Source organism: Anolis sagrei, chromosome 2 (genome assembly GCF_037176765.1).
Source record: "Anolis sagrei isolate rAnoSag1 chromosome 2, rAnoSag1.mat, whole genome shotgun sequence".
NCBI classification, from domain to species: domain Eukaryota; kingdom Metazoa; phylum Chordata; class Lepidosauria; order Squamata; family Dactyloidae; genus Anolis; species Anolis sagrei.
The window spans coordinates 176,212,900-176,238,829 of record NC_090022.1 but is presented as its reverse complement, the minus strand read 5'-3'; the positions used below and the strand labels follow the sequence as shown (position 1 = coordinate 176,238,829).

At 40.9% G+C, this 25,930-nt stretch overlaps 1 protein-coding gene across 4 annotated transcripts in view; it reads right to left on the bottom strand.

Annotated features, from left to right (window-relative positions):
- Positions 1 to 25,930, bottom strand: part of ARHGAP4 (Rho GTPase activating protein 4) — an 84,660-nt gene that overhangs the window by 50,081 nt on the left and 8,649 nt on the right. For all 4 annotated transcript variants that reach the window (XR_009630674.2, XM_060763188.2, XM_060763190.2 and 1 more), the window contains exon 2: positions 3,450 to 3,645. Coding sequence is in view for 3 of the 4 variants with exons in the window: in XM_060763188.2 (XP_060619171.2) it covers positions 3,450 to 3,645 (196 nt within the window). In the remaining variant the exon portion in view is untranslated. The remainder of the gene's footprint in view (positions 1 to 3,449; positions 3,646 to 25,930) is intronic.

Here is a 25,930-nt window from a genome sequence, read left to right as displayed (position 1 = left end):
TTTCAGTAGATTGCCAAAAGGGCATTTATCCTTCTGGAGGTCTGCCTTGTTACTGACAAGCAATACATTGGAGGACTTTCAATAATCACTTCTGCGTGTATGGGAATTTCCAAGCAAACTGTTGACATCTGGCCCACTATTTGTGTGACCTAAAATGCAGAGCTGGAAAGAGCTGGAGTTCTGTCTTGTCTCCTCGTGAATTAGCCAGAGAAGAAACAAAAATGCATGATCAATTTCTCTGGCTTATTAGGGGACAAATAACCTGGAACAAAGGTGGTGCAGTGAGTTAAAAGTCTTGTGCTGATGAACTGCTAACCTAAATGTTGGCAGTTCTAATCCACAAAACAGGGTGAGCTCCCATCTGTCAGCTCCAGCTCCTGCCAACATGCAAATGTGAGTAGATAGATAGTTACTGCTTTGAAAAAGGCAAAAAAATACTTCAAGTAATCTTGCCGGCTACACAACCAGGAGGTGACTATGCAGGATCCTCGGCTTGAAAATGGAATAAAGCACCTCCCAGAGCCAGACATGAGCACCACCTCCAGAAGCCGGAAATGAAAGGAGAAGCCTATGCGTTTGTGTGTCTCATCATATATGATTGTAAAAGGAATTGAATGTTTGACTATGTATATAAATGCTGTAATCCGGAATATAAAAAGTGTATTATTATTATTATTATTATTTGAAACACAAGATGAGTCCACAGCAGACACTCTGCTGGCTGTTGTACTGGATCACACTTTGGACACTTCCCAAGTGTCTAGGACTATGTGGTGTATCGGTGAATAATGCCTGCAGATCCTAGTAAGGTGGCCTTCTGCAGCTGACAAATGGTAATTTTTTTAGCGCCGATTGTGTTTAAGTGCAGGCCAAGGTCTTTAGGCACTGCACCCAGTGTGCCGATCACCACTGGGACCACCTTTACTGATTTGTGCCAGAATCTTTGTTGTTGTTGTTGTTATGGATTATTATTATTATTATTATTATTATTATTATTATTATGGCTCCTGATGGGTTTATTTACCTATATGTTTATTATCTGTTCTGCTTACATCCTTCTTGTGTGCATATTAAGTTTGAATACACACTAGTGCATTGCTTGCAACAAAACAGGGGTCCAGCTTCTAAAATAGTCCATGTTATATACAACACATGAAATATATGATCTGTTTATCTGCGATAAATAATATCATGAAGGTTTTTTGTAAAAAGAGTCCAAGAGGACTGTGGTTAAGACTCCATCAGGAGTTGGCTTTTTCCTTCCATACTATCATTCTTTCACTGTATGTCCTTCCAACTGCAGTTTTTGAAGCATCTTTTAAAAATTACATTTCTCAGGGGCACTCAAAATCTGCCTTACACAATTTTGAGGCAAGGTTCTAATGTCACAAATTTGGTGGCTTTATCACATCAGCCTGTTGGCCCACAGCAACTGCCTAGCTTCAGCAAACAGAGAAACAGCAGTATGCAAACAATCACTTTCACACCTTATCTCCAATTGCATTATGGTCAGTGATGCACATTCCCACAACCAGTCTTCCACACTGCTTCACAAAACCCCACCTTTCTATCCATATCCACCCTACATAACACATAATACATCTCACAATTGTACAGTTTCAATGCTTCTCACAAACAGAGGGGGCTGTCAAAATTGTGACCCAACTTGGCAGCACTATTACACAATTATGGCAAAACAACAATTTAAGAAAAATAAGGAAACATTAGTCCTGTACACCGGTATGTCCTATTTGGACACTGGAAGTGGAGTGACTTCACCACGTCCCATCTCGCAACCTAAGATCATCCGGGGAGACCCTGCTCTTGCTTCCGTCAACATCGCAAATGCGTTTGGTGGGGACGAGAGACAGGGCCTTATCGGCTGTGGCCCCCCACCTATGGAATGCACTCCCAAATGAAATAAGATCAACTCCATCCCTCCTGGCCTTCAGAAAAAAAATTAAAATCGTGGTTTTGGGACCAGGCCTTCAGGCAGTAGTCGTAATTCGCACCATAATGGACATTGACTGGAATGGCGTTGCAGCAGATGACATTGTGACTTTGTCTTATTGTTTTAATTAATGTTGGTTTTAATGATTGTTTTGTATTTGATTGTGTTATATTATTGTAATTGTGATGCAGCGGTCTTGCACCGTTACTAATGTAAGCGTCCTGAGTCCCCCTTCGGGGGTTGAGAAGAGACAGGGTACAAATGCCAGTAATAAATAAATAAATTTGGGAAAGAGATAGGGAGAAGAGGAGAGCCATGTGCACTCACACCCTGTAACTGTTGGAATATCACGGTGGTGGAATGAAATAATCATTATAGTGATTCAACAATAGTCGAACAGAAATATCAGAGCCTGTAACTAGTGTTTCCCATTAAATCAGTGTTTCTCAACCTGTGGGTCTCCAGATGTTTTGGCCTTCAACTCCCAGAAATCCTAACAGCTGGTAAACTGGCTGGGATTTCTGAGAGTTGTAGGCCAAAATATCGGGGGACCCCAGATTGAGAACCACTGCATTAAATGATGGAAATGCAATGCAACAATGACAGAAACACAAGGCGACGTGAAAAATCGCTGCCAAAGATACAATTATCCTGATGTAATTAAGATTTATTACCACCCTTATGAGATAAAGCCTTTGTTGCCTAACAATACTCCTAGTTGTCTTCAGAGCCATTGGTCTCATGATGCTACCCCAAAGACCTCAGTGAGTTCGAGGAAGTCCACATGTTTGATATGTTAGAGGCTTCAGCTTCAGCCCATGGCATCGCCAAGTAGAGCTGGGAACGTCCTCTGTCTGAAATCCCAGGGAACCACTGTCAATCTCTGCCAAACGTGCTCAGCTGGACAGACCAAAAGCCTGTCTCAGCAGGAAGAAGCTCCTTGTGTTCCCATATTGGCAGCCATCCATTTATTTATTCATTCATTCATTTAAATATTAATGCCTGGCCCTTTATCTGAAGATCTCTGGTCAGCGTACAATAAATCCAATATAACAAATTCTAAATACCAGTGGGATAAATAATTTAAAAAAACTGAAAAGATAAAAACATATCAAACAGTTAATTTTTATTATTATTGTTATTATTATTATTATTATTATTATTATTATTATTATTTACAGTATTTATATACCACCTTTCTCACCCTGGGGGACTCCAAGTGGAAGTATCCATCTTTTAGTTAAACAAAATCCATCTTTAAAATCCATCTTTTAGTTAAACAACTAAAAGATAGATTAAACGGATTACAATGGTTTAAAATGAACTAAAGCTCTATGCAAGGTGGGGCTTTAAAGTCAATAGGACCCTCACATAGTTTTTAAACAACCATGTTTTTTTCTCTGTTCACAAAAAAAAGCAGAAATGCTGGCACCAATTGAGCCCCAAAAGGAAGGGTTTTCCAAAATTGTGGTGCCACGGCAGAGAAGGGATGATATACCTGAAGTTCTGGTGCTCCTTGGAGCCACGAATCTTAGCTGAGAAGCGTTCAGACAGCTTTTCCAATCCTCGGGAATATTCCTGCTCCACCTCAGCCTTCCGGCGCAAGAAATCAGCCACATCTTGGAGCAGCTGCTGCCGACTCTCGGCCTGTGCGTCAAGACCTCGTACCTGCTCCCCCATCTGCCAGCGCATTTCTGAAAGAGATAAGCAAAGATCACAACCACTGGAAAGTCTTTGGTGAACAGGAACCTTTAAACCCTGCTTGGATGAGTCATCAAGGAGAGAGAAAGATGCTACTTTCCTTTTGATGTAGTGAAGAGAGATAAGAAGGAAGTTTTTGTATTGATCAAAGAACCTGGGTACATATGAAATGGAGCCCCCAGTGGTGCAGGGTTAAACCGCTGAGCTGCTGAACTTGCTGATCGAAAGGTTGCAGGTTCAAATCCGGGGAGCGGGGTGAGCTCCCACTGTTAGCCCCAGCTTCTGCCAAACTAGCATTTTGAAAACATGCAAATGTGAGTAGAATAATAGGTACTGCTTTAGCAGGAAGGTAACAGCGCTTCATGCAGTCATGCCGGCCATATGATCTTGGACGTGTCTACGGCAATGCCGGCTCTTCAGCTTAGAAATGGAGATGAGCACCAACCTCCAGAGTCGGACACAACTGGATTTAATGTCAGGGGAACACCTTTACATATGACATATCTCTTGAAACAGGGTTCACATTGTTTTCTCTTCCCACAGTGAGCCCAACACACTTTTAAGCACTGCATATGGGGTGCACCTATATTAGGCATGGGCAAACTTGGGACCTCCAGGTGTTTTGGACTTCAACTCCCAGAATCCCTAATAGCCTCTGCTTAAGCAGCTAAGGGGAAAAAGGAAATCGCCTGAGGCTGTTAAGAATAGTGGTAGTTGAAGTCCAAAACACCTGGAGGGCCCAAGTCTGCCTATGTCTCATCTATATAATAGAATTAATGCAATTTGGCACCACTTTAATGGTCACGGCTCAATGCTATGTAATAATTGTAGTTTGTGAAAAGCCTTCTAAAAATGACAATGCACACAAACTGTGTAAAACTGCATTAAATCTGTAATACAGATGCACTGAAGAACAGATATTGTATTGCTTGGCTTTTGTTTCCACTTGAGTTTCAGACAAGCTGCCTGTTTTTAAAAAAAATTTATGTGTTAAAGCTCTACATTCATTCATGTAAACCAAGGATTAGAAACCTCTCTGAATGTTTAGTCCTCCTATTTCTATCATCCCCACCCAGCACAGTCAATAATAAGGGATTGAAGGAGTTCAAAGTATCTGGAGAAGGAAAATATTTTCCGCTTCTGATGTCAACATGTGTTTGTTTCATTCATTTTCTCCAAAAGGCACAATGAGTTGCAAATGTTCATAGTCTGACTCAGCATCCACTTCTTCACCAGAATTCTGTTATTACTGTTTTATCTTATTTTTTATATAAGCACTAGATTTTGTTCAGTGTATCATTTGATTTTAGTGTGGAATAAAACCTTTTTTTTAAAAAAAATATTGTGAGCATCACTTATCCAGAATCCTAAAATCCAATATACTCCAAAATCCAAAACTCCACACAGGCAACTGAAATATTGATGGTTCAATGTACACAAACATATGTATGTAGCAAAAAAAAAAAATCTTCAGGCTATGTGTATAAGGTGTATATATGTAAACAAAAAGGGATGTCATGTTTAGATTTGAGCTTCATTATATACATATATGCAGATACAAGTATTCCAAAATCTGAAAAGTCTGAAATCCAAAACACTTCTGGTCTCAGGCATTTCTAATAAAGGGTAATCCATCTAAAACACAGACATGTGCTTTTCACCTTAAGAACAGACAAGCATCCCGAGCTCTGAGGATTACCTGGGAAGAAATCCCACTGGAGCATTGCAGCACACCCAAATACCTGGGAGTCACTCTGGACCATGCTTTGACCTACAAGAAGCACTGCCTGAATATCAAGCAAAAAGTGGGTGCTAGAAATAATATCATACGAAAGCTGACTGGCACAACCTGGGGATCACAACCAGACACAGTGAAGACATCTGCCCTTGCGCTATGCTACTCTGCTGCTGAATACACATGCCCAGTGTGGAACATATCTCACCATGCTAAAACAGTAGATGTGGCCCTGAATGAGACATGCCGCATTATCACGGGGTGTCTGCGCCCTACACCACTGGAAAAATTACACTGTTTAGCCGATATTACACCACCTGACATCCGCCGGGAAGTAGCAGCCAATAGTGAAAGGACCAAGGCAGTGACATCTCCAGCTCATCCCTTTTTTGGGTATCAGCCAGCACGTCAACAACTTAAATCAAGAAATAGTTTTCTAATATCTACAGAGACACTCACTGGAACACCTCAGCAAGCGAGAGTCCAAAAGTGGCAGGCTCAAACCCAGAACCTCAACCAATGGCTGGTACCAAATGAGAGACTCCCCCCTAGGCACACAGAAAACTGGGCGACTTGAAAGGCGCAACAAAGTGGGACAACAAAGTAGAATCCATGACATGAGAGTGTGGAGAAGAGCAAACTACAAACCACCTGCTGCAATGCAACCTGAGCCCTGCCACATGCACAATGGAGGAGCTCCTTGAGGCAACACCAGAGGCACTCCAAGTGGCCAGATACTGGTCAAAGGACATTTAATCAACTACCAAGCTTGCAAACGTTGTTTTGTCTGTTTGTTTCTTTTGTTCTGTTAGAAATGTAATACAATTGTCTGGTTGCCCCTGACACGATAAATAAAAAATCTATATTTGTATTATCAATAAAGTTATTATATTTGTTCTAAATTTATGGTTTTCTGCTACTCTTAGGAAGAAGTAAATCTATCTGCAAACCCAAATAAACTCCAAATAAATAAGTAAAGTTTATTATAGTCGATGACCAGATCACAACATGGAACCCAGTCCCGTACATTCACATCAAACCCAAGGGGCTATACACTTCAAACTTCAACAAATTTTAAAATCTAAGCTAAAAACCAATACAAATAGTTATTAAAACCTAACTCAACCCACAAGATCATCCAACGCAGTCTATAGAGAGGTGGGGAGGGCACCGGGGAGGGGGGGAATATCCAACCCTATAAATATCAGTCTATATCTGATTTCCCATCTATATTCCAGGAGAAGCTTAGGTCTTTTAACCAAATACAATAGGAAACTGAAGTAGATCAGAAGTTAGTATCCATGCTTAACCAACACACATAAAATCTAGAGGGAAGCAGGACCTCACGTTTCCCTTAAGAAGGTACACATACATACAAAAGGTTGAGTGTAACTGTAGTTAGGAACTTGGCCAATTTTATTTGGCCTGGGGACACATGTACATGCTTTCCTGCTCATGTTTTCTTTCTTTTCTCTCTTCCTGGCTCCATACACACATAGACATACAACTGTATCAAGAGCACACAGGCAAACATTCATACGCTCGCCGCTTCGTTCGAGGGAGAGTGCCAGCTTGGTTGGAAAGTTAAATAACGGAAGAGGAAAGTTCTGTAACACCTTGGCGTCTGTTAGCAGACCTGAGCTAAACATATACACCAATCCTTTCCACTACATCTAACTATAGTGCACAGGTCCAGCAACTGTAAACACAAATCATCTCCTGACAGCTCCTCTGTAATTAACATCTTCAAAAACATGCCATAAGCATCTGAGTGCATACATTTTTAGACACAGGATTGAGAAACACTAATCCAAAACAATCGGATGCAGCTGGTTCTCTAACTTCTATCAACAGGAGGGTTCACAAATGCCAGGTTGGTGCCACATGTTTTTCCTTGGGAGCTCTTCCCACTCAGCTCTAAAATCATGAGTTAATTTTATCTGAACGACAAGGAAAATGGACCCAGACCATGGACGAAGGCTCTCCATTATCCTCAACTTTTTTCCCCTAGTTCAAGGAAACACATAGGACATATATTAAGTCAAGATCTACTGTCTAAAGCAGGGGACCTCAAACTTTTTAAACGGAGTGCCAGGTGACAGTCCCTCAAATTGTTGGAGGGCTGGATTATAATTTGAAAAAAACATGAATAAATTCCTATGCACACTGCACATATCTTATTTGCAGTGCAAAAAACACACTTAAAAACAATACAATAATTAAAATGAACAATTTTAACACATATAAACTGATTAGTATTTCAGCGGAAAGTATGGGCCTGCTTTTGGCTGATGAGATATGATTGTTGTTGTATGCTTTCAAGTCGTTTCAGACTTAGGTTGACCCTGTGCGAGGGCTGGGTAAATGACCTTGGAGGGCCGTATCCAGTCCTTGGGCCTTAGTTTGAGGACTCCTGGTCTAAAGAATGTTAAGAAACATCAGAATTTCCTGAAATATGATAGATTTCCTGAAAGGTCTATATGTTATATCAGGGGTCTTCAAACTACGGCCCGCAGGCCAGATACAGCCCTCCAAGGTCATTTACCCGGCCCTCACTCAGGGTCAACCTAAGTCTGAAACAACTTGAAAGCAAACAACAACAACAAGAACAATCCTATCTCATCAGCCAAAAGCAGGCCCACTCTTCCCATTGAAATACTAATAAGTTTATATTTATTAAAATCATTCTTCAATTTAATTATTGTATAGTTTTAAAGTGTTTTTTGAACTACAAATAAGGTATGTGCAGTGTGCATAGGAATTCATGCATGTTTTTTTCAAATTATAATCCGGCCCTCCAACAGTTTGAGTGACTGTGACCTGGCCCTCTGTTTAAAAAGTTTGAGGACCCCTGTGTTAGATAGTAAGGCACATGATGTGGGACCATGTGGTCTCTCTGCCCACCCCCATTCCTCATGTTGTGCACAATTACAAGTGGTTATGTTTGGGAAACAAGGAGAGAGGACACTTTGCAGGCAACAATAGTACCCAAACATAATAGCAGATTCAACTCAACTCCCTAAAGCCAAGGGCACCAAGGCAGAACACTCAATAAGAGTGAACAAAGGATGACAGGGAAGAATACACGTTACAAAATATAATTGGCCCTATACATTTACAGGTTTAACTTATGGGCATTTGACTAAAATGTTCTCCCTGGGAATCTATAGGTCCTCTAGTACGATTCTATGGTGAGCTTCCAGCAGAAATTGACCACAGAGTAATGCTAGAATACCGTAAAAACTCCCTGAGAGCTGGGAGGTAATATATGTGTGTGTGTGTGTGTGTGTGTGTGTGTGTGTGTGTGTGTGTATAGCACAATTTTTCACTTTCACAGAGGTCCTGTCCTTCTAACCCTGGTAAATGTGAAGGTCGGACTCTGAAGCTGTCTCTCATAAGTCTTTGCCACCATCACTGTTTCTTTTGCAACATGTACATGGCAACAACATATGTGGCAATGCTTGGATCAAAACTTCATTGTTATGAGCGACTTGGATATTGGGAACAGCATGATGCACACACCAATGATGAGAGAGAGAGAAAGAAAGAGAGAGAATCTGCAACTGAATCTTTTCATTGCTTCATATAATTTAGTAGTTGTGTGCCTTCAAATTGTTTGTGACCTATGACAGCTATAAGGTGAACCAATTGCCAGGTTTTCTTGGCAAGATTTGTTCAGATGGGGCTTGCACTTGCCACCTTCTAAGGCTAAGAGATCATGACGTGCCAAAGGTCGCCCAGTGCTTTTATGGCCAAGTGTGGATTCAAATCCAGAATTCCACAATCATAGCCCAACACTGAAACAACTACAACACACTGGCTCTCTAACGTAGTTAGTTACTAACAAATATTCCAAATGCAGCAGCTGGGACTAAAATGTTCGGCTCTGCATCTCATTTTCATACAAACTACTACCAATTCCTTTTGCCAAAAAGCTCAGCTGCTTCAAGCGAAGCAAACACAGGGGAAAGCAGATGGATGGTGGCCCTCCTTTCCCTCATCCTAGCAACAGGTTTGGCTCCCGACATAACATGCCTGTTGCCCTTTGTTTTTCATGTCAGGCACCTAGAGACCTTTCCCTGGTGTCAAAGTCCAGACATGTGGTTAGCGTGGCACTTCAAGGAGTGATTTCTTCTTGAAAGAAGGTTATTTCTCCAAAACGAAAAAAGATCATTGCTATTATACACTAGTTGAGTACATATTTACTACATGCAAACTGCACCAAGGATCTAAATTAACATCTAAACTGGTTTTGAAAAGACGTAATAGGGTCCAATAAACACCTTTAATGTTTATGCAGCTATTCTGTAGTAAACATCACAGTCTGTTAATTAACCTTTCCCCAATATATCTACCACCAACACACCGCTTTTTACAAAATATCCACATGATCTGCAATCTGTTTTTCATACAGAAAGATGCAAATAATTTCTTCAATATTACTCAGTGAAGCTATAACAGAAACACCCCCACATTTCCAACGTCTCCTCTTTGAACACATCTTCTCTAATAACAGCCATTCACTTCTGCTTTGCAACTGCCTGCTGTACTAGTTAATCCAAAGGTGGTCAACCTGTGGCTTTCTGGGTGCATACAGGGGCGGCTCAACCCATTACACAAAGTAAGCATTCGCAGTATAGTTGATTTTGCCCAGGGGCGCTCTTGAGGCGCTCTTAGGGGAAAATAGACTTTGACATATGCGAGTTGTAGTTACTGGGATGTATAGTTCACCTACAATCAAAGAGCATTCTGAACTCCACCAATGATGGAATTGAACCAAATATGGCACACAGAACTCCCATGACGAACAGAAAATATATATCAGTGATTGGTTGGGGGGGGCAGGGCAAAATACTGTTTGCTTACCGTTGAAAATTACCTAGGGCCGCCTCTGGGTGCATACTACCCTTGGCCTAGTATTTCTTTTAAAATAATCCAAGAATCGTTGCATGCATTCCTCTGGAACAAGGTAGCTCAGTAAGTGATAAGGAAGAAAACAGGGCTGCAGATGTAAAGGGTGAGAAGTAGAAAAGAGGAACAGGAATGGCCTTGCTCTGATCCTATTCACCATTAACATGTGGTCATTAAGTGAATATGTCGGAAACAACTTGAAGACACATAACGACAACACTGTAGACCAGGCTTGTCCAACCCATTGCCCACGGGCCACATGCAGCCCAAGATAGCTATGAATACAGCCCAATACAAAAATTGTTATTTTGCTTATTTTGCTCAACCTGTGGGTCCCCAGATGTTTTGGTCTTCAACTTTTAAATTTTATCCATTACATTTGGCCCGGCCTTACTTTTAAATGCATCGTGGTGTTATTGTTTTAATGTTTATTGTTATTGCTTTAATTTTTTGTTTTGCTTTATGAGTTTTATTGTTGTATTTGTTATGTTGTGTTTTATTTAGGGCCTTATTTATTTATTTATTTATTTATTTCGAGGTTTTATATACCGACCCTCTCACCTTCAAAGAGGGATTCGGACCGGTTCACAACATGTGTTAACATACAAAAAATATACAATAACAACACAATGCCACTTCATTACACGATTAAAATATCAGCACCATACACATTAAAACATTATCATCCCAGTTAAAAGAGCCAAATCGTCCGACACCATCACAATCCCATTCATCATCCTCCTTTCATGTGGGCAAAGAATTAAATCAGTTGTCAAATGCCGCATTCCACAACCAGGTCTTTGTTAGTTTCCTGAACGTCATGAAGGAGGGGGCAGTTCTGATCTCTAATGGCAGGGAGTTCCAAAGTCGAGGGGCTACCATCGAGAAGGCCCTGTCCCTCATCCCCACCAGCCTTGGCCTTTTGTAAGCTGCACCGAGTCCTTCGGGAGATGTTAGCGGGTATAAATAAAGTTAATAATAATAATAATTATAATTATAATAATAATAATAACTCCCAGAAATCCCAACAGCTAGTAAACTGGGATTTCTGGGAGTTGTAGGCCAAAACACCTGGGGACCCACAGATTGAGAACCACTGGCTTAAAACATGAGATTTTTTTGTGAATATTTTGGAAATCCATTGCACAGTTCTTGGGCATGAACTTTGCGGACAACAGCAGAATGACATGAAATAACCAGAGCGTGTTATGTCCACAAATAATGGGATTATTATCTACAATTCACAATATAATTGCAAATAATTCAGCCAGAAGATCTACTTTTTAAAAGACCCTCCAAACAGGGTGATACTTAACTGGCATTATTATACAAGGGCTTTTTTAGGTTATCTGTGGTGATGAATATCACAAAAATTAGGCATAGCTCTTTTTTTCTCAACAGTTATTGTTAGTGTTAATGTATTTTATGTGTGGCCCAAGACAATGATTCCTCTTCCAATATGGCCCAGGGAAACCAAAAGGTTGGACAACACAGCTGTGGACAACAGTCTGTGATACTATTTTTTCAAGGTAGCAGAATTATAATTCGGATTATCTTTATTTACTGGTAAAAGGAATTTTGGATATGAACTATACATCAATCACTTATTTGCCCCATTACTTCTCCCCTATATCCACATCTATTAGCAGGATTGTGTAGACTGGCTGAATATTTTGTGTACAACATACAGCAAGCTCTTGGTATTTACTGGGGATCAGGCCCGTAGCAAGGATTTTGATTCGGGGGGGGGGGGCTGAGTTTGATTCAGGGGGAGGGCTGAGGATCTACCCTAGCAAACCTTTTGTATCTTTACCCCAATACCCTCATGCATATGGGATATATTGAGTATGGTGATCAGATCATGATATGAATAAACATAACAGTTTAAATAATGCACCAGTAAGGCCTTCTCGCGGACCACCATGAGAATTTCGGGGGGGGGGGGGCTGAAGCCCCCTAAGCACCCCCCCCCCCCCCCCCGGCAACATGCCTGCTGGGGATTGATTCCAGGACACCTTGTAGTTCAATTTTGTTCAAGTTATACAGCGAAATAGTAAAATATTATGATTAAATAAAATTGTGAAATCAAAGTTTGCTGTTTGGCATCTTTAAAAATATTTTCAAGCTGTGGATAGTTCAATTCATGGATACAGAATGCATGAATTCTATATAAACCAAAATGCTGATTACTCCCTTGGTAGAATAATGCATACAAATAACTTACGTTTGGAGACTCAAATGAAGGAAGAGCGCAAGTAAAATAATATACCCCGACACACCAACACTGCAGCAACCAAAGTAACCCAAAGTCACAGTTTCAAACATAGTTGGGTATCTCTCAGTTCTTGTGGGTTTTTTCGGGCTATATGGCCATGTTCTAGAGGCATTTCTCCTGACGTTTCGCCTGCATCTATGGCAAGCATCCTCAGAGGGTGAGGTCTGCTGGAGCTGGGATGCTCTGAGGATGCTTGCCATACATGCAGGCGAAACGTCAGGAGAAATGCCTCTAGAACATGGCCATATAGCCCGAAAAAACCCACAAGAACTGAGTGATTCCGGCCATGAAAGCCTTCGACAATACATAGTTGGGTATGCTTGCATCTAACCACATGGAGATAGATAACAACAATTGCTCTGCCAAAAGCCAATTCTCAAAGAATCCAGGCATGAAATATGAAAATAACATGCCAGTTAGGAAAGACGCACATGAATATGAATCACAGCTTTAAAACTCATGCATTGGGGAGTGGGGGGAGAAACCTTCTGCTGTAGACATTTTTTTAAAAAAAAAAGACTGCAATAAATCTGGACGTGTAAGTCCTTTTCATGAACGACATGGCATGAGTATGTTTTGTACTTGGGCACAGACCCTTGAGGGCAAACATTGGGACCACACACTGAAATGCCAGAGACTCAACACATTGCTGAAAAAGCTGAGTTCAAAAATCATTGGAATTAGGAGGTGTTGATACCATGTGACAGCCAGATCTATGTCTCTTTTGGCTCAGTGGGCACTATGGTTCTCCCACGCTTATACAACTCTATGGTCTGTTATGATCCCTTTGACAGCTATGCTAGTTAATGGAAAAGGGGGGGGGGTATCATCCTGAATTGGGTATGGAGGCATAAATCTTGCAGGCTATGTTTTTACTCTCATTGGGTGGATTTACACAGTCATATTGTCCATTCATTCAGTAGTTTCTGACTCTTTGTGACTTCATGGACCAGCCCCGCCAGAGCTCCGTGTCAGCCATCACCACCCCCAGCTCCTTCAAAGTCAAGCCAGTCACTTCAAGGATGCCATCCATCCATCTTGCCCTTGGTCGGTCCCTCTTCTCTTTTCCTTCCATTTTCCCCAGCATCATTGTCTTCTCCAAGCTTTCCTGTCTTCTCATGATGTGGCCAAAGTACTTCATCTTGGCCTTTACTATTCTTCCCTCCAATGAGCAGTCGGGCTTTATTTCCTAAAGTATGGACTGGTTGGATCTTCTGGTGGTCCAAGGCACTCTCAGCACTTTCCTCCAACACCACAGTTCAAACGCGTCTATCTTCCTTTGCTCAGCCTTCTCTATGGTCCAGCTCTCACATCCGTAGGTCACTATGGGGAATACCATTGCTTTAACTATGCGGATCTTGGTTGCCACTGTGATGTCTCTACTCTTGACTATTTTATCGAGATTGGACATTGCTCTCTTCCCAAGAAGTAAGTGGTGCCTGATTTCCTGGCTGCAGTCTGCGTCTGCAGTAATCTTTGCACCTAGAAATACAAAGTATGTCACTGCCTCCACGTTTTCTCCCTCTATTTCCCAGTACACGGTCATATAATGCTATTATTTGGGTTTACACAGCAGATTCAAACTGGACTATATGACATTGTAGATCCAGCCATTGCTTTGTTTTTAAATATTACTACTTTTAATTTATTTTATTTACCCTTTTTATCATTCATTTTTTAGCTACAATGCGTTTTGAACTTATACCTTGGGGTGGCATAAAGATAATGTACATATAAACTTATAGGTGTGCTGAAACATATTTACCTAAAGGCAGGAACTAATTAGCACCTAAGGCCAGAAAGAATTAATTAAAGGGTAACAGGCAGAGAACCTTTTATAAATTACAAGACATGTGATTGTTACCCTCCCAAACATGGTATATGGAAACAAACCACCTTGTTGCTTACCTTCAAGTCATTTCCAACTTATGGTAGCCCTAAGGAGACCTTATCACTAGAGTTTCTTGGAATTTTTTTCATAGTAGGTTTGCAGAGAGTTTATAGTTTGCCCAGATTCACCCAATGGGTTTCCATGGCTGACCAGAGTTTCAAAACCTAATTTCCAGAGTCATAGGCTGGATCTACACTGTCTTATAAGGAACTGCATTATATGGAGTAGTAGAGAAGATTTTAAATTAAATGTATATATGGGGAAATGTATATAAAATGATCCCAATGCTGCTCAACCAAATTATAACGATGACACCTCCACTACAGACTAGCTCACCAAAATATAGAGGGAGCATGGTTGCTGAACCAACTGCCTATTTAAAAGTTAGGAAATGGGAACCACTGGAACTGAGAGGCTTAAAATGATTCTTCAAAAGATTTCCGCTGCCACCATATTAATAATAAACAGGCTGATGTATTATTGAGAGGTTGTTCAGTAACACACTCTGTGTCACTATAGTTTTCTTAGAGGCTGTTAAAAGCTGACTTGAATAACACTTTGACCACAAAGGTATTCACAATGAAGCTGGTATAAGTTGATAAAAATAACAAGAACGTTTATTGAACAGGCTTGAAATATTCAGGTACAAATGCTTAATGGTTTCAGTAAAATACTGGTATAAAAAGCTTGTGGTTGCGTTAGAGTAACGATCTTAAAAACATTTGGGTTACAAGTCTTAAAAGTTTCAACACAGAAAAATTACTTCAGGAAATGAATCTCTGATAGTAACTCCCCAAAAATGCCCCTTAGGAATCCTAGGAATTGTAGTTTCATAAGGGAGGCATCTACACTGTTATATAATGTCATTTCTGTATATAGTGTAACTGCATTATATGGCAATGTAGACTCATATAATCCAATTCAATGCAGTTAAACTGCATTCTGAAACTACATTAGTATGGCAGCATAAAGGGGTCCATGTCTTTAGTCTTTTCTACTGTCTCATCAAGGTACAGCTCCCAGGACTCCATAGCACTGAGCAAAGGTGGTCAAAGTGGCGTCGAACTGCATTAATTCTGCAGTGTAGATGCACTCTGAGAGAGTGTGACCTGTCCAAGGTTGCCTAGTGTGCTTCTATGGCTAACTGGGGATTCAAGAGCAATCACAAAATTGACAGTTTTCTCAGTGAATAATCCGGACCGTTTTTTAAAGCCGAGTATGTATATGTAAATGTATATGCATATGTATATATACATGCATACACACATCCTTGGTGCTGAGTAAGGGAAGCTGTGCAAGAAAACGATGGCAGCTGTGAACAATGCAGAGGAACACCCATCCTCCACCAATGCACATCACCCTTCATGGCACAGAGAGTTCAAATGCTCTGTTTTGGTCCATGCACCAGAGCCGTTGGGAGTGATGGGATGCAATGACTGAACCAACAAGCCTGGGGAGAGAACGTGCTCACACATACACAGATATATCCTCTGCCAGCTTTATCAACAGAAAACAGGGCAGAAGAGAGACGCAGAAGAACTGAGCAGAGCATCCCTTCCCCCAGCCCTTTCACAAAAGCCTCTGAAAAATCAGAACTGACAACTCGGAAGCTGAAGTCAACCCTGCGACGAGCCCAGCTGGGAAACTGGGGAAGGGAGAGAAAAACAATGGAAGGGGGCTCTTTTCCTTCTTACCACTGTGTAGAATAATACTACACCAGGATGGGATGCACAGGTGGATGTGCTGCCTGAAGGAGGAAGGCAGTACTGGAAGGCCTATCATCCCCTTGAGGAGACATACTGTTCCAGTTCTTGCGGCAGGAGCGGAGGAGGCAGGAAAAAAAAACAACCAGCAAAATCGCACTAGCAAATATATAGGTCAGAAGTTCAGGAGTCTGCAGTCAAATTTATAACTGGCTTTTAGTCTCAGCACAGGTAGCAAAAAAAATCTCTTTCATCCATAGGCACAAAGAAAATGGGTTATTTATCATTTTTTTCCCCCATTTGCATGCATTTCATCAACTGCCTTGCCTAGAATGTCGTTGAGGATGCAAATTTCAACAAAACGTAATGCCACACTGAGTAACACCAGAAGGGATAGATATATTGATCACCTTATAAATAAATGATAAATAACGAGATTGCTGTGACTCAGAGATAGAAACCTGCCATGTGTTTCTACAGAGAAGCTATGATGGAAACACATTGTCTCTAAGGCAGTGGTTCTCAACCTGGGGTCCCCAGATGTTTTTGGCCTTCAACTCCCAGAAATCCTAACAGCTGGTAAACTGGCTGGGATTTCTGGGAGTTGTAGACCAAAAACATCTGGGGACCCCAGGTTGAGAACCACTGCTCTAAGGCCTAGCCACCACCACAGTTCAGTGGTGAAATATCTCAGCCCACATTTTGAACATCAGTATTTATCCATTACAGAAGAACTCTACTCTAGGTAAGAGGAACATGTGGTGTTATTGTTCCACTACAACTCTCACCTCATATTGACATTGTCTATAACTGATATGAATTGCAAGTCAATAACATCTGGATGATCACATTTCAAACATCTGCTCTGAAAGTCCATTGCCAGCCTAAAACATTTTGCTGCATCAAGCTGTCTCTATCAGAGGCCAAAACACCCAAAGTTACTAATTATTTTGACACCTGAGACAGGATATTCCACAGATATATAAACCCAATTTTTCTAGTTTCCAACAGACCTCACAACCTCTGAGGATGCCTGCTATAGATGCAGGTGAAACGTCAGGAGAGAATGCTTCAGGAACATGGCCATACAACCCAAAAACTCACAACAACCCAGTGATTCTGGCCATGAAAGCATTCGACAATACTTTGAGGCAGGAAATGTCACAAGTTAGTAAATATACAATAATTATAAATTAAGTAACATATTTGCTATACTTACACAACACCTACACAACACCCTTAGGTAGTTATGTCACTCAGAACTCAGAAGTTCTCAACCTGTGGGTCCCCAGATGTTTTGGCCTACAACTCCCAGAAATCCCATACAGTTTATCAGTTGTTAGGATTTTTGGGAGTTGAAGGCCAAAACATCTGGGGACCCACAGGTTGAGAATCACTGCCCTAACTGATGTCGTATGGATGTATCTACACAGCAGAATTAATGCAATTTGACACCTCTTAAACTGCCATGGCTCAGTGCTATGGAATCGTAGGAGTTGTAGTTTTACAAAGTCCTCAATCTTTTCTGATAAAGCATGCTGATGCTTTACCAAACTACAAATCCCATAGCATTGAGCCTTGGCAGTTAAAGTTGGCTCTCATTCTACAGTGCTTCAAATGCAGACTGTCTAAGGTAGGGATTGGAAATTGATTTTCTGGAAGAAAAATTGGTTTCTTCATCTGAAAAAAATTATCCTCAAGCTGTACCCACATTGCCATATAATGCAACTTCAGATTAACTGGATTATATGGAAGTATTTATTTATCATGTCAGAAGCGAACCAAACAGTTGCATTGTATTTTTTTTAAAAAATTAAAAATATGGAAGTATAAACTCATATAATCAAGTTAATCGCAATTAATCTGCATTCTGAAACTGAATTATATGGCAGTGCACATTCAGCCTCAGTGCAGTAGTTTTGACCATAATAGCTGCTTTACGGGGCCACCCCAAAACAGCCAAAAAGAAACCAAAAGTGATGTTCAGCAACACCAGAACTTCATTGTCATTTAATTCTCAGCCTGATGGGAGGTCTGGAGAAGCCAAAACTACTGTCACCCTGAAGCAAGGTTGAAGTTGGTAATTTTAGATCCTAGTCTTACTTGCGCAAAACAGGGAGCGGAAAAATTATATAGTCACATCCGTGATACATGCAACTGAACATATCTGCTTCCCCTCTCCTTTGTTCAGCATTCATCCACTACAAATTGTTTCTGCTTCTCTGATAAGTTAGAGCAGTGTTTCTCAACTTTCCCAATACCGTGACCCCTTAATGCAGTTCCTCATGTTGTGGTGACCCCCAACCATAACATTTTTGTTGCTACTTAATAACTGTAATTTTGCTACTGTTATGAACTGTAATGTAAATATCCAATATGCAGGATGCATTTTCATTCACTGGACTCAATTTGGCACAAATATTCACTATATCCACATTTGAGTACTGGTGGGATTGGGGAGGATTGATTTTGTTATTTGGGAGTTGTAGTTCCTGGGATTTATAGTTCACCTAAAATCAAAGAGCATTCTGAACTCCACCGACGATGGAATTGACCAAACTTGGCACACAGAACTCCCATGACCAACACAAAATACTGGAAGGGTTTGGTGGACATTGACCTTTAGTTTTGGAGTTGTAGTTCACCTACATCCAGAGAGCACTGTGGACTCAAACAATGATGGATCTGGATCAAACTTGACACGAATACTCAATATACCCAAAGGTGGACACTGGTGGAGTTTGGGGAAATAGACCTTGACATTTGGAAGTTGGAGTTGCTGGGATGTATAGTCCACCTACAATTAAAGAGCATTCTGAACACCACCCATGATAGAATTGGGCCAGACTTCTCACACAGAACCCCCATGACCAACAGAAAATACTGTGTTTTCTGATAGTCTTTGTCGACCCCTCTGACAACCCCCTCGCGACCCCCTCTGGGGTCCCGACCACCAGGTTGAGAAACACTGAGTTAGAGCAAAATGAAACCTAAAACCTTGTCCACCTGATTTTTTTAAAGGACACTAACCATATACATTCCACATTTTAAACTCACAGCACCATCATAACACCAAGAAAAAGATGTAGTTCAATTATGTTGCTAGATACTGAATACATCTATCTTGGAATAATCACTATAAAGGAAAAACATGAACTCTCACAGACCTACCAATGCCCAGCTGCACACACTCCAATTGTCCTGATAGGGCAGGGACAGTCTTGCTTAATTCTCTGCCTTTCCACAATTTCTACTCTTTTTAAAACATCTGTTTCTCTCTTTTCCTTCCACGTTCTCCTCATACTCTTCCGTTTACTTAAATTGTTGCAAAATTAGTTACAACTACAAAAATATTTTGCACACAATGAATTCAGCAATATGGAAGAGAAGGGGACAGAATTCAGTAGGCTCAGGTCCTATCTACAGTGCCATATGGTCAGTGTAGACCAGTGTAGACCAGTGCAGATCAGGCATGGGCAAACTTGGGCCATCGAGGTGTTTTGGACTTCAACTCCCACAATTCCTAACAGCCTATCAGCAATTTAATGCAATTTAATGGCACGGAACTGCATTATAAGGCAGTCTAGAACTGCCCGCAAACAAAAAACAAATTGCTAAGCTTTCCCTACATCCATATTAATAGCCTTTGCTATCTTTGGGTTGTTGAAGGTTTTTTTGGGCTATATGGCCATGTTCTAGAGGCATTCTCTCCTGACATTTCACCTGCATCTATGGCAAGCATCCTCAGAGGTAGCCTCACTACCTCTAAGAATGCTTGCCATAGATGCAGGCAAAACGTCAGGGGAGAATGTCTCGGCCATATAGCCTGAAAAAACCTACAACGATCCAGTGATTCCAGCCATGAAAGCCTTCGACAATACTTTGCTATCTTTACCATGGCCAGAGGTTGCTTAGCCACATTTGAGCCAGTTTCCATCTGTGAAATGTTGGAGAGCATGTATCTGGCTACATATTTAGAAGAAGGTGAAGGAACAGCAGCAAATCCATTGCAAAATAGTCCCAGTCTCCGGCAGAACCCAACATGTCTATGCAGGTCCACCAGATGACCATGTTGGCTCCTATCTCATCATGGTTATTTAGTTGCTATCTGAGCTATGCAGCCAGGTACATACCCTCCAACATTACAGACTATTAGATAAAGAACCGTCCTTCTAATCAATTTCTCTTTCTAGATTTAGAAGGGAGATAAAATAAAGGAATAAAAGCTTTAAAATATAATATCTATATATATAAAAATGCTCTGTGCATAATGAGTACCTTAAAAACAAAAGAATCAATGAACGAAATCACACCAAATTTGGCAACAAAATGTCTCATAACACAAGGAGTGACCATCACTCAAAAATTATGATTTTGTCTTTTGGGAGTTGTAGATGCTGGGATTTATAGTTCACCTACAATCAAAGAGCATTCTGAACTCCATCAACGATGGAATTGAACCAAATGTCCATGACAAACATAAAATACTGGAAGAGTTTGGTGGGCATTGACCTTGAGTTTGGGAGTTGTAGTTCACCTACATACAGACAGCACTGTGGACTCAAACAATGATGGATCTGGACCAAACTTGGCAGAAATATTCCATATGCCCAAATATGAAAACAGATGGAGTTTGAGGGAAATAGACCTTGACATTTGGGAGTTGTAGTCACTGGGATTCATAGTTCACCTACAATCAAAGGGCATTCTGAACCCCATGAACGACAGAATTGGGACAAACTTCCCATACAGAACCCCATGACCGACAGAAAATACTTAAGGCCATCCAATCCAACTCCCTTCATCAGGGCAAGAAAACTCTCCTGACAAAGAGCCATCCAGCCATAGATAGATAAATAGATAGATAGATAGATAGATAGAGATAGATATGATTCACACACACACAGATATAATATCATAGATTTGAAAGGGACCCTTAAAGAAGGACAATGATATGTTACATGTTCCAGGATGGGCAAACCAGACAATCTCCACATCAACACTGACCAAGAAACAACAAGAAATACTATTTAACCACAAGCATAAAGAAATCACATATATTAGAAACCAACACTTTCTCATGACTTTATTTTCCAGATCAACAGACTGGGCCACAGCAACGCGTGGCAGGGGACAGCTAGTATTGTATAGACATGTAATATTCATAATATTATAACGTAATGCAATATAATACTAATAATAATACAATATTATAATTATATATTTATATTACATGTAATATTACTAATAGTATCACAGTATAATGGTGTAGTACAATGTAGTAATATTTAATACTGATATTGTACTATGCTAATAATATAATATACTGTATGTATATATATATATTATCAGCCGCTCTGAATCCCCTTTGGGGTGAGAAGGGGGGCATATAAATGTCATAAATAAATAAATAAAATCATAATAGGACCTCTGGAAGAGAAAAATGCAGCCTAATAGTAGATAGACAAAGCCCTCTCCTAAGGTCAGGTAAAGAAGACGGCACCTTTAACCCTGCTTATTCTGGCGGACCACTCAAACATGAAGCAGGTAAATATTATAATCTAACATTAATGCGCTAGACCGGTGGTTCCCAACCTGTGGGTCCCCATATGTTTTGGCCTTCAACTCCCAGAAATCCTAGCAGCTGGCAGGCATTTCTGGGAGTTGTAGGCCAAAACACCTGGGGACCCACAGGTTGAGAACCACTGGTCTAGACGCTAACATCAGTACATCTCTAAGATAGGAGTCAGAGATCAAAAGTCTTGATACTGATTGTAGTCAATTATGTTTTGTCTTTATTAAATAACATCATAACATACCTTTCCTGCAATAGAATTCAGTGTAATTTGAAAAACGTTTTTTGCAGAAATAATATTGGCCATTACTATTATTATTCATGGAGCGAAGGAAGATAGATTATTTTGAACTGTGGTGCTGGAGGAAAGTTCTGAGACTGCCTTGGACAGGGAGAAGATCCAACCAGTCCATACTTCAAGAAATAAAGCCTGACTGCTCATTGGAGGGAAGAATAGTAGAGGCCAAGATGAAGTACTTTGGCCACATCATGAGAAGAAAGGAAAGCTTAGAGAAGACAATGATGCTGGGGAAAATGGAAGGAAAAGGGAAGAGGGGCCGACTAAGGGCAAGGTGGATGGATGACATCCTTGAAGTGACTGGATTGACCTTGAAGGAGCTGGGGGTGCTGACGGCCGACAGGGAGCTCTGGCGTGGACTGATCCATGAAGACACAAAGAGTCGGAAACAACTGAACGAATGAACAACAACATTATTATCCATATGTCTCCTCCTTATCATTGTCTTCCCTACCCTTTTCTAGAGTACTTTGTAATGAACAGCAGAAACTATGAGCAGGGCAAAGCTCAAAACAGTGATAAGGGAAAAATGAAATCATGAATTGGGATTTTCCATCTCCATTCCAGGATGTTTTTAGTTCAATAGGGTAACACAAATTACAATAATATGTATTTATTTACTTGTTGGAATTATACCCTTCCTTTCTCCTAGACTGGGATTTAAGGTGGCTTATAATGATTTAAAAACAGATCATTAAAACAATTCTATAGACAAAACACCCAACCTTTTTAACTTGTATGCAGAACACATCATGCGATGTGCGGGGCTGGATGAATGCAAAGCTGGGGTGAAAATTGCTGGAAGAAACATTAACAACCTCAGATATGCAGATGACACCACTCTGATGGCCGAAAGCGAGGAGGAGCTGAGGAGCCTTCTAATCAAGGTGAAAGAAGAAAGCGCAAAAGCCGGGTTGCAGCTAAACGTCAAAAAAACCAAGATTATGGCAACAAGAATGATTGACAACTGGAAAATAGAGGGAGAAAATGTGGAGGCCGTGACAGATTTTGTATTTCTAGGTGCAAAAATTATTGCAGATGCAGACTGTGGCCAGGAAATCAGAAGACGCTTACTTCTTGGGAGGAGAGCAATGTCCAATCTCGATAAAATAGTAAAGAGTAGAGACATCAGACTGGCAACAAAGATCCGCCTAGTCAAAGCCATGGTATTCCCTGTAGTAACCTACGGATGTGAGAGCTGGACCTTAGGGAAGGCTGAGCGAAGGAAGATCGATGCTTTTGAGCTGTGGTGTTGGAGGAAAGTGCTGAGAGTGCCTTGGACTGCGAGAAGATCCAACCAGTCCGTCCTCCAGGAAATAAAACCCGACAGCTCACTGGAGGGAAGGATACTAGAGACAAAGTTGAAGTACTTTGGCCATATCATGAGGAGACAGGAAAGCCTAGAGAAGACAATTATGCTGGGGAAAGTGGAAGGCAAAAGGAAGAGGGGCCGACCAAGGGCAAGATGGATGGATGGCATCCTTGAGGTGACTGGACTGACCTTGAGGGAGCTGGGGGTGGTAACGGCCGACAGGGAGCTCTGGCGTGGGCTGGTCCATGAGGTCACGAAGAGTCGGAGACGACTGAACGAATGCACAACAACATAGACAAAACACATTTATACATATTTCCAAATAAAGATGAATAAATAGAAATATAATAAACACTTCCCATTCAAAGTAAACACAATTAAAATTTTCAGTAGGTTTGAGAATATGTAATGGCATAGCATTGTTTCATAAACTTTTGGATTTCTGAGCACAGAGGTGGAAAGTTAATGCAAAAGTGCCAGCACATTCTGTCAATTGTGTCTGTATTGAATATGCAGCATCGACACTTTTTATGTTATTTCTAACTAGCTGTTCAATTTATAGTATGCCATTGTACTAAAATCATTACCACAGTAAAGGTGAAGATCTTGTCCTAGCCTCACAATTGATTTGCACCAGTCCACCCACCCATGCCAAGAAAATGATTATATTTTGGGTCCATTGGTTGTTGGTTCGATGGTTGCTTTTATATTCTGTTATAATGTTTTTGTTTTATGCTTTTGCTTATGTATTTGTGTGTTATATTTTAACTATGTTGATTGGTAAGTAAGCCACCCTGAGTCCCTTCAGAGAGATGGAGGCAGGGTACAAAAATAAAGTTGTTGTTGTTGTCTGTCATTTTCTTCTTCCCCACTACCAACTTTGTCCCCCTTGTGTGCTTAGAAGAGAATGAAGGAGCATCAATCCAACAAAGGAGAATTCATAAGATTTCTCTCTCTGACTTGGCCACGGTGGTCCACGTTCTGGTTACATCCCGTATAGACTACTACAACCCTCTCGAAGTGGGGTTGCCCATGAAGACTGCCCAGAAGCTGCAACTAGTCCAACGCTCGGCAGCCAGGCTACTAACAGAAGTGGGGTACAGGGAGTGCATAACTCCTCTCTTGCGCCAGCTCCACTGGCTACCAATTAGCTTCCGAGCACAATTCAAAGTGCTGGTTTTAACCTACAAAACCCTATACGGTTTTGGCCCAGTTTACCTATCCGAATGTATTCTCCCCTATGAACCATCAAGTCTGTTAAGATCTTCTGGAGGGGTCCTGCTCTCGGTCCCACCACCCTCGCTACTGCATCTGGTGGGGACGGGAGACAGGGCCTTTTCTGTGATGGCCCCTCAACTTTGGAACTCTCTCCCAATTGAGATCATATCTGCCCCCTCCCTCCTGACCTTCAGGAAGCTAGTGAAATCCTGGCTATGGAATGAGGCATTTCCAGAATGATGGCGGAGACTGGCAACTGACTAAAGTTATCGACCACATATGCCGACTGAGTGGGATATGATTTTATCGTGACGAACTGGCTTTTATGTATTTTAGTCTATATGTATTTTAATTCATTGTTGATGTACGATGTTTTAGATTGCATTGTTAGCATTGGATCCTTGCTGTTAGCCGATCTGGGTCCCTCTACAGAGATAGGGAAGATCGGGATACAAAAGTTTTAAATAAATAAATAAATAAATAAAAAGAACTATACATCAAGCAGTAAGAATTGAGGTAGAAATCTTTATTTTTTATTTAAAAAAATCATAAGCTGGACTTCAGATATGCTAACTGTTGAGACTTTACATATACATTCATAAGCAGACAGTGACCCCTCCCCTCCAAAAAAAACCCCCTACTTTGGCAACTTGGCAATGTCCCAGCCAATGCTTTGAAAACACTTTGGTTGGCATATTGCCAAGTTAGGTTTTGCAGGGGAGTGGGCAGTGTCTGCTCTAATTATGATGATGCAGAATAATTGTCATCGTTATGATGACAATGCAGGGGCATTTTTAAAAAAACTAGCAAGTACAATTCTCTGATTCTGGGTCAGAAATCTTTTGGAGAACCAGACAGTTCAATTGTTACACTGTTCAGAATCTCCTGCTTCTCTGGAGACTGCTGTTCAGCTTCTCTGACCCTTTCTTCCTCCAGCAATCTCTATCATTTCTTTCCATTTCTAAAGATGCATTCTCTGAAAGACAAAAGACAGGCGGGGGGGGGGGGGGGGATCTAAGACAACACTGGAAAAAAGGCCCTTCACATTTGCCCCAGAGACAAAAGGCAAAACATGTCCTTCCTCATTACATGAAAACCAAAAGTAACCTAGCATGCAAAGGGGAAGATTACTCTTCTGAGCTATTCTTACCTTAAAATGTTGCTCCACTGAGTCGTCTTGAGTTTCTCTTTGAGGCAACAGCCATTAGTATTGAGTGACAGTACTTTTCCGGCAGGGGTCCATTCACACTGCACAAACATAGTGCTATGGTTCTATTTTAGCCGCCAGGGTTCTATCACACAGAATTTTAGTATTTGTAGTATAGGGAAGGGCATTAGGATTATCTATGCAACTGATACA